Source organism: Parambassis ranga, chromosome 5 (genome assembly GCF_900634625.1).
Source record: "Parambassis ranga chromosome 5, fParRan2.1, whole genome shotgun sequence".
In the NCBI taxonomy this organism is placed as follows: Eukaryota; Metazoa; Chordata; class Actinopteri; family Ambassidae; genus Parambassis; species Parambassis ranga.
The window spans coordinates 27,725,488-27,738,657 of NC_041026.1; the positions used below are offsets into that span (position 1 = coordinate 27,725,488).

At 41.3% G+C, this 13,170-nt stretch overlaps 1 protein-coding gene across 1 annotated transcript; it reads left to right on the forward strand.

Annotated features, from left to right (window-relative positions):
• The first annotated feature begins 3,310 nt into the window (after positions 1-3,310).
• On the forward strand, positions 3,311-11,194 carry wnt7aa (wingless-type MMTV integration site family, member 7Aa). Its single transcript, XM_028405741.1, is given in 5 exon segments — positions 3,311-3,381; positions 3,519-3,745; positions 5,480-5,751; positions 9,207-9,414; positions 9,417-11,194. Coding segments are annotated over 5 exon segments (1,047 nt in total). The 3' UTR covers positions 9,686-11,194.
• Positions 11,195-13,170: the final 1,976 nt, after the last annotated feature.

Here is a 13,170-nt window from a genome sequence, read left to right on the forward strand (position 1 = left end):
GTTTAAGTTTCAGTTTGTTAATTCTCATGAATAATATAAATATGATAAGTAATAGGTGGTGTGTGATACTCAGCTGGAATCCTATATTCTCTGGTAGGCTCCATCTTGCTACAAATCTCACATCTGTGTGGCTTTGCCTGTTACTCTGGGTCATATGATTCTTTTTGATAAGACGGCACAGAGCGTTGACACTGAGGCAACAAAGATGGTCGTGTCATGTTGCAGTTGTAGGTCTGTCCACTTGCAAATGGACAGTGAGCTAAGAGGTTCTAGGTTAGTTCTCCTCTGCATGTTTGTTTGGTGACATAGTTTCTTGTGTAAATTCTGGTCAGCTGGAACCTAAGTACAAGTTATACCTTGTCTGTGGCAGTAACGGCAACATCTCTATAATGACTTAAATGCACCTTTAAAGCCAGTAGAGCAATCTCTCTTTTTAGACTGCACAAATTGTTGTTCCATCTTGGTTGAACAAATTGGAATTGTCACAAGACGTGAGCAGGGGGCAAGGTATTTGCATTCAGTGTGGCAACCACATAGAGGATAAGTGGCTCGTGCAGTGTGAGCTTGGCATTGCTGATAGACAACTGGTGCTCTGCCAAATGTCACTGTTTGGATAATAGATAAATAGATGTCTGACAGGTAACCTCACAGGGTGAGCGAAATGTCTGAGCAGTTCAGGGTGTATAAACGTTCCACTGTAGTCTGTCCATCTGCTGCTGTTAGATTTCACAGATTGGGGTTTCCATTCTGTATGCATATACTGGGTTACAGCAAACAGCACTGTTATCCTGAGGTATCTGTGCAGTGTGTCTGAGGATGTTTTCATTCACCCATCTGTGCAGTGAATGAGTGCAGTTGTTAAAGTGTATAATTGAGGTGTGACAAGATCTCGCAGTATTAAAAAATGACCGTGTTTCTTGTAAAGGTGACGAGCTGTCTGCCCATGCAGTGTAACAGACTCGAAGTTAGCTCATAGGATGTTCTTGCATCTTTTAAATTCCTAAACTGACTGTGTTTTGGGTAGTCGGTGGTAACAACAAATCGTGATAGGTTGACAGAAAAGACATAAATTATAGTGTTTATTGGAATTTAGATAAAAAGATGCAAATGTCATCACTGATGTTTTCTTAAAAACACTAATATATACTTGTTTCGTACTATACTGTATTGTCTTATAAACTGAGTATTTACCACAGGATCAGTTCTTTCAGTTTGATTCATGTCAAAACTGTGGTCAAAGATGTCACCTGTCCGTGCTGTACACTCATCACATGTATTGTTTCACTCGTCACACCTCTTACCCTGCCTTCTTCTTACTCTCTCCACAGACCTCCCTTTTCAGAAGGGTGAGCGTCCAGCTCCTGGCTTTCCCTGCTCTGCACTGTGGGATGAGGTAGTAGGTTGTATAGTTTTAGGGTCACACCCGCACTGGGAGATAACTATTCAACCTACTGTCTTTCTCAAAGTTGCACACACGTCTCTATGGATCCTCCCTCAGCATCAGTGTTGAATGGATCCAATGCTTTGCTGCAGCTGCTCACACAGTGTGAGGTAGTAGATTGTATAGTTTTAGGGTAGTGATTTTTGCCCAGTTTAGGAGATAACTATACAATCTATTGCCTTCCCTGAGGAGTGGATCACTTCATCTGTAGTATCCAGATGTTTTGTTGTGCTATGCTTACTTTCTGTGTCTTCTTGGTGTCTTGCTGTACTATTGATGTGTGATATGTGAATGTTTATTTGGTTTTGTCAGTATAAATATGGTTTTTAATAAAATGATTTACTTATTAAAACAGCCTTGAACTTAAATTATTAAATTAGTTGCCTGTTGCTGGACTTACAGTCTGAAGATGTAGAAAGTAATCAAACAAAAACTAACCCACAATGTTACAACACTCAATTAAAACTGTGTGCCTTTGTGCACTTTTTCAAAACAGGACTAGATACAGGATGCAGGATACCTATTTTTTTGTCCTTGTTAATTGTTCATGCACTTCCCAGTTTCTCCAGTAGGTGGTGTCATTGTTCTTTTGACAGCTCAAACCATCCTTCCAACACACTAGACACCATGAATCCTTTTGTGGGTGCAAATGAGGATGTTTAATCTGACTTGTATGTCGGCACCTGTCACATATTAAACAGCAAACGTCATTTATTAGCTTAAATCTACTGTGTGTAGACTGACACAGTATGGATATGAAGTCTAATTGTTTGGGCTCTGGAGGAATAATCAAGCTACTTCAAATCTTCGAGTCTCGAATCTCTAACCCCACAAATTATAACATGGCCTAAATAAGACAATGTTACAACTGCAAGTTAGTGTGTCAGTGAGTTTTTGTGTTCCCATGTACAGTCAGATGAATCATGGTGATTCCATGGTGAAATAGTTGATTTAGCTCAGCTAACATAATTCCTGAGTAATGATTGTGTGATTAACTGCACCGCTAGTCCATTGAGATTTGGAGACATGATAGGATGACTGAGTCTATGGGGTCAAAAGATCAGAGCTACTATGAGAAATCACTGACAACATTTTGTCTTTGGGCTGTCAATCAAACTACTGCAAAGAAATCAAAATACATAAAAGAAGACTTAAGTAGACCTGGATGTACACAACTACAGGAAAATGGCAACAGAGAGAACAAAGACACACACAAAATAGCAAAAACAAAACGACCAGAAATAACTACCAATCCAAAAAGACACAAAACTACAACAAAGACAAACAAAGAAGATGTGCAGAACACCCTTAAGTACATCTGTGTGTGTGTGTGTGTGTGTGTGTGCTCTTATTAAACGTGTCCGGATGACAGTGAATCAGTAGGAGGAGCGTTAATTGTTGTAAATGGGATAAAGAGTGCGGGTGGCCGGTGTCAGTCAGCCTCACAGCTTCTCTGCAGCCAGCGGACATGAGCTGAACAATCTGCATGCATCAGACGGATCACTGCTGCTGGGACTCTGTGTGTGTGTGTGTGTGTGTCACACAGGAGCCGAGCGTGTACCTGTAGGCTGTGTGTGCGGCTCAGAGGCAGATCCTCTGCAGAACACGCCCTGATGAAAAGGTAGACAGAGAGAGAGGGAGAGAGGGACACACACGTACACACAGCCAGCCTGATCACTGCTTCACCTGAAAACAACAGCCCCAATGCTCCCACGCAGGCTCCCACCACGGGGCTCCCACCAAATGAAACCAGGACGAGGTGATTTCCACGCACTCTGGAGTTACTGTACGTTCACCTGGAGATCCCTCGGGACTCGGTAGGATACATAACCGCAGCAGAGCGTTGATCCACCGGCTGTGCTGAGCACCATGAGCAGGAAGACGCGCCGCTGGATTTTCCATTTTTTCCTCTGCCTTGGAATAGTGTATTTGAAAATCGGGTGAGTTATGTATGTTTTCATTAAACTGTCAGAACACTATAGAAGTCCGGGCTCCACATTGCTAAGCTATGATTTGTCTGTAACACCTGCAGAACTTTTTTTAACCTTTTTAACCTCTCTGTAACCTTTCACCGCAGGGGTCTGTCGTCGGTGGTCGCGCTGGGAGCGAGCATCATCTGTAATAAAATCCCCGGCTTGGCCCCGCGTCAGAGGACTATCTGTCAGAGCCGGCCCGACGCCATCATAGTGATCGGAGAAGGGGTTCAGATGGGGATCAATGAGTGCCAGTTTCAGTTCAGACACGGACGCTGGAACTGCTCTGCCCTGGGAGAGAGGACCGTGTTCGGGAAAGAGCTCAAAGTGGGTACGTAGAAGAAGCACCAGAGAAACAAACACACACAGAGTGAACTCACTGCTTCCTCTTATTGATCTGCTGTTTTCACAAATGATTCTAATGACTAGTGAAAAGTGGACTAATACCAAACCCCACAGAACACAGCATGTGCTGATCTTTATTGCATTAATAAAATCTCGGTTACTGCATGCACATGTTCCAGTGCTGTTTGGTTCCATTAGGCAGGCTGCACAGTGATTGCTGAAATTGCTATAAATTGTCCACAAATAGTCCAGCAGTGGAGACATTCCTCAGAGGTACTCGAACTCTGACTCTTGGACAGATGTCTCCTAGTCTGAAGCCCGCCCCGGTGCATCTGCTCTCGGTGGGAAAATGAGCCTCAGATTGGATGGTGTGTGTGTGGAATAAGGCTGCAGGCGATGCTTGCTCCAGAGACAGTTCTGCGGAAATAGATCTTGTTTTTGAAGGAGGCCGGTATTCCACTGTCTTGTCTTTGTCACTTTTTTTGATTTAAGGATTATAGCTGTTATAGTTTAAATCTAGATTACAGTAAATATGAGTTTGAATGGCCAGTTTGTTTAGATAATTTGATGCACACAGTCAATAGATGCAAGATACACATACCTACACATGCTCTTTTTATCCAGCTGAGAGCGCCTTCATGTATGTTCATAAAATACCTGCTACCCCTCCCCAAAAGCTTCAAGTTCAGACAAGTACTTTCTCCTTGGTTTACAAATTTACCTCCAGGTTCTGCAGCTTTGGCAAGAGACACTTTATGTAGAATGATTTTAGTCCCGTGCTTCAGGGGAGAGCTGCACTTTTCAAGGAGGGAAGATGATTGCAAACCTTTCAGAAGTCCAAGTTTTGCCCAAGTTTAGATGAGAATCGGGGCTGAGTTCCAGGTCGAGCGCTGCCCTGCACCGCGTCTGTCTGAGTCCATTGTTCTATTTCAGTAGACTGGAACACTGATAACTGACAGAATACATAAATTTGGGATTGTACTTGGCAGTGATGCAGTGGTGTTCAGTATTTTGGCATTAAGAATCAAGTCTCCTCCCCACCCTCCGACCTGGCTGCTCACAGGCAGAGATGGTTGGATGCTGTATTCTGACCAGAATCCGACCAGAGAAGTGCAACATTGGAAAAAGGTCTTTATGGCAGTTTAATAGTTAAATATGGCAACTTTATTGGTCATTTCTGGATGCTCACCACGTGTGCTCCGTCTCCATTTTTTAATTAAAAAAAAAACTGTGCGCTCAGATTTATGGAGTGGAAATCCATCCTTGTAGGGAGGCTGTGCATGCCTCTCAGATTCACCTCCGCAGGGTGGATCTCACCGTGACAGCAGCTGGGACAGGGGCCAAAACTGGTGCCCAAACATTTCACCTTTTATCTCCCACTGAAAATCCGTATTTATTTATTTTCAGGTATATTTAGCACAAGTAAAAGTCTTGAATCTGCAAAGTATCGACAAACCTGATCACAGCTCATCATCAACACAATAAAACTGTCCTGGTTCCTGACGCATTTTTTCAGCTGTTTTTCTGCACAACTCACAGCTTTTATCTATTTAAAGAGAACTTGATAAATGAATTGCTTTTGGCTTGGCCCTTGTATTTCACGATTTGGTTTGAGGCAGCTATGCCAGGTATTCAAGGAGGCTCGACAGTGCCTAAAATAGTGAATCATCTTGTCTGTGATTGTAATTTAAAAAAAATGCATTCTCTCTTTCTATCACAGGCAGTAAGGAGGCCGCATTCACCTACGCTATCATAGCCGCCGGGGTCGCCCATGCAGTCACAGCAGCCTGCACCCAGGGCAGTCTGAGCGGCTGCGGCTGCGACAAGGAGAAGCAGGGTTTCTACAACCAGGAGGAGGGCTGGAAGTGGGGCGGCTGCTCTGCGGACGTCCACTACGGCCTGGGATTCTCCAAGGTGTTTGTGGACGCTAGGGAGATCAAGCAGAACGCCAGGACTCTCATGAATTTACACAACAACGAAGTGGGACGCAAGGTACGTTTGTGTTACTGTCACTTGACAGTAAGGCATTAACAGGATGTCACTTGTACGAGGCAGAAAACATAAGAGGCTCACATATATCTGATAATGAATCACAGTTGGCACCCAGCTGTCACTCAAAATATTTATAACTTCACCCTTTATTTTTAAATCCCCAAAATTATACCAGAAATTATTACAGACAACTGACATTGAACTTTCAAATTGTCCTTGAATGCATCGTGTGTGACATATTTGAGTCAAAAAATAAAGCAAAACAAAGCTTATGAATGTAATATTTAATCATAAACAATTTATTATATTTGTCTGGATTTAAAAAAAAAGCTTTAGAGCTTTATTTACTTGTAAAGTAAATATATGCACTGAGGTATATATATATATATAGAAAATGATGTGAATTTTTATTCAAATATATTTGAGTGTTACATCTGATTCATGTAGTTTTTGGATTATCTAAGTAAGTCCTGCTGTTATTCTTATGACAGTAAGCTTGCCACTGAGGTTAGAGTGCAGTCAATTCAACATCCAACACTACCAGATAGTGATAGTTCCTAACACGATGCAGTGAAGCCACAACATAACCATCTGAGAGCACATTAGCCAGAATGATGTTGTTTACCAGCAGACAGAAGTAGAGACTCAGATGACGGATCAATAGAAACTGCAGGATGTCCCCACAACAAGAAGTCTGCTCAAAAAGCAAAGAAAGGCGCATCCTGTCCTCAACAGTGAAGCAGTGTCTTAGATGTAGGCTTTAACTCATTAACAAGTAAACGGTGTCCCAGGTCATGTGCATACATACAGGGTCAGTGTTTTTCTTAAAGGACATCTTTATATTTATACTTATGGACCCTTTCTTCAGTTCTAACTGGCAGATGATAAGCACAGCATGATGCTTCCACCACTGTGCTTCCCTATAGTGATAAGCAGGTGATGTGCAGTTGCTGGAGTTGTGCCCAGAGAGCTTCTTTCAAAGAATTGTTTTAGTGTGCATACGGCGGACTCCAAGTGAGCTGCCATTTGCCCTCCAGTGGCATGCTTCGATCCACTCTACCATAAAGGCCTGATTGATGAACTGCTGCTGAGATGGTCCTCCTTCTGGCAGCTTATCCTCTCTCTAAAGAAGTCCAATTAGATTGACTGCATTTGGTAGCCTCTCCAGCCAAGGCTCCACTTCAGAGTTACAATTTATTGATTTGATGGCCTGGATATAGTGAACTATAGACGGGCTTACATACAAAGCTGTCTGCCTTTCTCAACTCTCCACTTTCTTTAGTTTGTAACAGGTGATACTCAGTCATGCTCTAGAAGGTACAAACATGAATTGATTTTAACTGGCATGTATTATAAGAATGTGGGTATTATGTGTAAAGGAACTCCTCCTCCCCAGTCATTTACCAGCAGGTCCATGTAACTGTCTGTTTCATTTGGAGTTGTACAAACATTTGTAATCTCACAGGACAGCTTTTGGCCTCACGAGGGGTAATACAAACTTAAAGTAGCAACAAGTTTAGAAGTGCATGTGTTTTTTAGTGCATGTTATTTCAAATCAAAATTTTATGTCCAATTAACTGTTACCTTTATTTATGCACCTCTGATATGATGAAGCCAATGAAGAATGATGTTGTGTGTCTGTTAGCATTATAGCTAATAATCCCTTTATAAACATATAAATATATACCCTTATATAATAATATAATATAATATAATAATAAACCCTTTATTTCCACACACATCGGCGTGTGCTTGACGATGATGAAACCCTAACGTCTTTGCGGTGATGACAGAAAGAGCGGTGACCTCCTAAATTGTTTCTGTTTGATCCTGTGTTGATGTGCACGGCCTTCTATTAGAGGAATCTCTACAATGTTGTTTTGAGAGGACTGTGAGTGTGAAAAACTGTGAAACCACTCTGGACCAGGCTACATATTTGTGGTCTGGCATCAGTTGCAATGTGATTCAGTGTAAATCTCTTAATATATACTTACTAAACAGATACCTCTGTAATTATTGTAGCAGAGCTTTCATGTTTAATTGGAGATGATGTCAGTCTGTGTGTTTTGAGCACCAACCTCCAATTTCTTGAGAAGAATAAACAGCAGTGTAAAAGGTGCCACGGCAGGCTTACAGGGGTTCTGTTAGACAAACAATGGTAGCTTCGTCTGGATTTCACTTCACTGAACTCCGTGAATTGAACGTTTGCTGGGTCTCAGGGGCATGACCACACTAAGCTGTATGCATCCAAGGCTTTTGACAATTACCCCACAAGACTCCAGAAAGTCTGAGGCCACATCGGAGCAGAATAATTAAAAAGCAGGGTGAGGCTTCTCTAATGCCAGTAAGGGTTCCCACTCGGTGAGGGGGAAGGAGGGTAAGCTGATGTCATTCAGCCCCAGTTTTACTGAGAATGCCCTGGCTGCATAGCCAAAATATGCCAAAAGGTTCCACTGTTAAGCCGTGAGGAACCTTTTTTACTGCTGCCAGTCTGTTTGCTGTAATAGCTCCCACTGGGTGACAGGGTAGCAGGAACTCACCCGTTGTCTGGTTTCACCATATTTCTGGATCCATTGTTGTTGTCAACCATGAAGTTGGTGAAGATGGTGACGATCCATGAGGTGGGTTTCCTCTGTAGAAACCAGTTACATGTTGAGCAGGAACTCAGTTTGGGTTTATTAATTTAGAAAGACTACAAGCTTTGGACATTTTTTGTTTGGTTTGACCAGCTAAGGTCCATCACTAATGCAAGAACATGCACAAAATGCTCTCCATTTTCCAGGAAGTAGTGGTGGTTATGAACTGGTTTTTGTGTGACAACAACCCTTTCAAAGATCCTCAGCTGTTCCTTATGTTTTTTTCCATTTCTGTTGATCTGATTGGTTGAAGATGATGATGACAAATGGTTTCTCCAATCATTTTTGGAATATTGTTATGAAAATCCAGACATATTGCCAGAGCAACTACTGGGGTCCACTAGGTTAGCTGCTCATTCAAGTATGCATCGTCTTTGCATTTGTTGAAAATAGTAATGTTCTCAATGTATATTACAATTAAACAGCACAGTTTGTAGTTAATTAAAACCAGGTACATTCATAAATAATGTGGCAAAAAGGAAAAATAATTTAGATAAGTCAGTTCAGTGGTCAAATTGCTGCAGATACACTGTGAATGAGTGTGTTTGTTCTATGAGTCTTTTAAAAAGAATGGCACATACATAGCTGCTAGCCATAGACCGACATACTGTAGCAGCCTTGGAATGCTTACATTCATCTGGAATGTTAGAAATCTTTTGTCTCAACCTGTTGAGCTATTCATGCAATATGTATAGTTTACACTCAGTATTTAAGGAAACTCTTATATTTCTCTTCTGCTCTTTATTTTTATACAATGCTAAATTAAAAATATCTTGCCTCATAATCTAATAATCTGGTATCACTCTTCGATACCTGTAGGTCCTGGAGAAAGGCATGCGCTTGGAGTGCAAGTGTCACGGTGTTTCCGGATCCTGCACCACCAAGACATGCTGGACAACGCTCCCCAAGTTCCGTCAGCTGGGTTACATCCTTAAAGACAAGTACAACCAGGCCGTCCATGTGGAACCGGTGCGTGCCAGCCGCAAGAAGCGCCCCACTTTTCTGAAGATCAAAAAACCTCACTCCTACCGAAACCCATGGACACAGAGCTGGTCTACATTGACAGGTCACCCAATTACTGCGAGGCCGACCCTCTGACTGGCAGCATGGGAACGCAGGGACGCCTTTGCAACAAAACGGCAATGCAGCCCAACAGCTGTGACCTGATGTGCTGCGGCCGGGGATATAACACACACCAGTACTCACGTGTTTGGCAGTGCAACTGCAAGTTCCTGTGGTGCTGCTACGTCAAGTGCAACACCTGCAGTGAGAGGACAGAGGTGTATACCTGTAAATAGAGATATTTATTGGGACGGCACAGCAACGACTGGACTGTGTGAGTGGGTGTTAATGTGTTTCAGCATTCCCTCTGCCTGTAGAGTGACTGCCTGTGCTGCCTTGTCCATACAACAGTGACGGCTATTTCATCCAGCTCGTGTTTTTTTTAATGATGCCAATGGACATCTGCCATGACACTGGCCTCAACCTATAGTCTCATAAAAGTTACTTTTTATTTTGCAAGTGCCATTTCAAGCTGCAAGCTTAACCTCTCTGCAGGCCATAATGGCCTCACCTCAACCAGTGATAGATGTTTTTTTATAGACTAATAATTTATTCAGTGAGAAAACTACTGATCATTTTGAATATTCACTGTCAACTAAATCTGGTTAAGTGTTTAGTTGCTTCAAAAAGCAAAAGGTTTTTTTTGTGACTTATTTTTTAACAACACTACTTAAACACTGGAGCTGAAATACTGAGTGAAATTTGGGACCCTGCAGCTTGGTATGCATCAAAAGGAGAAGAACATTAAACTACTGACCCTGGGCTCGGTATAATAGTATTGTTTCCTACTGTTTTCTGTCACACTTTGCTGCTAGTTGTCTGGAAAGTTATGGAGTTTGTGACCGAGCAGCCATATTGACTCTCTGAGCTGACCACCAGGAGCAAACGCGAGCTTCCATATTTTCCCCTTAATGTTGGTTGATAGAATATATTTTGTAAGAGATTATTTTTATACAAATATTTTTAATTTATTTTCTATCTCTGTGTAAGATATTTTGCCCATAGCATTTCTAACTGTGCAGTTACAGAGATTTGGTGAAAGTAAATAACCCACTGAAGCACTGTTTTAAAAATGTGCCATGCTCCTCTGCAGCAGAATATTAATGTTACACTGAAATATGCAGTATTGTTCAGGAAAAACTTGTACCTACAGACATACAAAGTCCTGGCATCCTAGCTAGCTGCTGTTTCACAATCCTTAGCTTCAATGACTGATCACATGTCTGTTGTTCTAATATAGCCCACTACAGCATTTCAGTTTGACTTTTGTTAGCTGGCCAAACAAACTAAACATCATTTTGTTAGGATCCATAACTACCCACCAAGCAATGTTAAATATATACGTGCTACACTAGCATATATTGCAGTCTCCATCATCTTTTTAGCAGTACTTCATGTCCGCCAGTTTTTCATCCACAAATAGCCAAATGCTAGGCAACATATCATCTTCTGAGTTTGTACAAGAGCACCTAAAGGCTACAAATAAAAAAAAATGAACATAAAGTCAAGATAAGAAAATTAGAGCATGTTCTTGGTTCTGTTCCAAAATCAGCCTTTCAGTAATTTATATTACTGCATTCACTATATGACCTGAATTATGTTTTATTACTTCAGCAACTAAAGTTTTCAAGTTAATAACTGTTGTGACATGCAAAGGTCAGGGATCTTTTAAGGCCACTGATGCAAAATGCAACATCAAACAGAAACATATTTAGATATGTAATATTTGCCGAGGCAGTTCTAAACACGATGGCAACACATAAGGTTGTGGGAACTATTGACTGGTGTTTGGTACCTAGGTCCGAAAAACCACAAAGTCCTCATTAAATGTAGTTCCATGTCATTTAGTTGATGTTGTACCAGCTGCTGTAGTGCTCCTATATCAGAGGTCATTGTTAAAGTATACCATATAAAACCAGATTTGTCTTTTCAGTCTTTGTTTTGGTTAATAAATGTCTGAGAATTAACAGAGGGAGGTGACTTTGTGTTATTCCGAGGACAGATTGGAGGGAAGAGGGTATGATTGAGGTCCATGTTGTGGCACGGTGGGGTGTCGCAGCAGTGTTGCCCCCCCCTCAGTGAGCGGTGGGGGTGTGGAGCTGCTGGCTGATGGATTACTCTGACATCTGCTTCATTCACTCCTGAACGACGTTGCTACAACAACCACACTGTGCCCCTCAAAAATGCTCCTCGCCTCATCGAGAGGCCAGACTGCCCATTAGCAAAATGGTAACCATGCAAAAGCCAGATAAAATTTGGATGCTATTTATTTTGTGAAAATGGCAAATGGGGAGAGAGTGGGAAGAAGGGGAGGGGGCTTTACAATTGCAAGGGGATGATGTCAAGAAGGATTTCATTCCGGGCAATAGAAAAGGTCTTTAACTCCCAGAATAATCGGCACAAAACATTCCGCAGCTAAACTTTGCATCAATAGAGTGACGCTTTCAAAAGGCAGCTGGCCAAACAGCCTCAACATCATCCAAGTGGCTCACACATCTTTACCTCCTACAGCCTCATTTTCCTGTTTGCATTTCTTATGATGTCACGTTTAACTAATCCTGTCAACCTAATGATTATCAGAAGGAGACGTAATATTCACCAGTACATGTAAAGCCTGTTTATTAATAGTGTAATAATGTAATTTTGAAAAAAAAAATACCTTGTCATTTTTTAAAGGACAACTGGGCGGTTCACCGAAGTGAATTTGTAGCACATCTTCAACATCCTTCTGAAACATTCTGCATGAAAAGGAGACCAAAAGTTATTAGAACGCACATACCCACAGGACTTGTTGTACACATGCCTTCACTAATATCAACTGTCAGTGCAAGAAAAATAATTCTTCTCATCAAGACGATAGGCTTAATGGAGAAATATTTTAATATTTTTTTATATGCTGCTGAATCAGCAAAAGAAAGTTCTACAACAACAATGATACAACAATGGTTGTTAAATAGGATGCTCTAGACTTCCTGTTTATCACGACATGCTGTCATGTCGCCTAGAAACATGCAGTTGTATTCTTTTGCTGTTGTTGTTATTGTAGTAGTTCATCTGTAGTAGTGTGCTGTATATATATATATATATATATATATATATATATATATATATATATATATATATATATATACAGCCTATATCTACTGTATGATACAGTATATAAATATAGACACGCTCCTGTGTTTGAAGGAGCTGTGAAAACAGAACAGCTTTACTCATTAGTCCTTACACAGAAAAATTTGAAACAATATTAATTAAAAGTGACCTGAGCTCATAAATAAAACATTTTGTCAGATTAATTCCCAAAGATGTTGAGGTTTAGCTGGAGTGCACCTTTGTAGTGGATGACGTACATTGGCAGTGCCAGCACATATCAGTTACTGTGCTGTTTTATTTCCATTAACTCTGATTGAACTGTATTCACTGTCATACACACACACACACACCATTGAAGCATTAATGAACTCTTACTAGTGTTTTCCTATAAACACAGGCGCATTGCTGAGGTCTGTGGCGTTTAATGCCTCTGCTTGTATCTGTTGTGTGCAGTGCACCTGTGAACACCTGCACTGAGAATTATGACAGCCAGTCTACACTGCATCTCTTATGTGTGTTAGCTCACAGAGCTAAAATCCACAAGTTCAGTGGTCATAAAGACTCTGGTTATATTTTCGATGAAGTCTTTCAGCATAGCAGACTCCAACAGAAAAACCCACGGGAC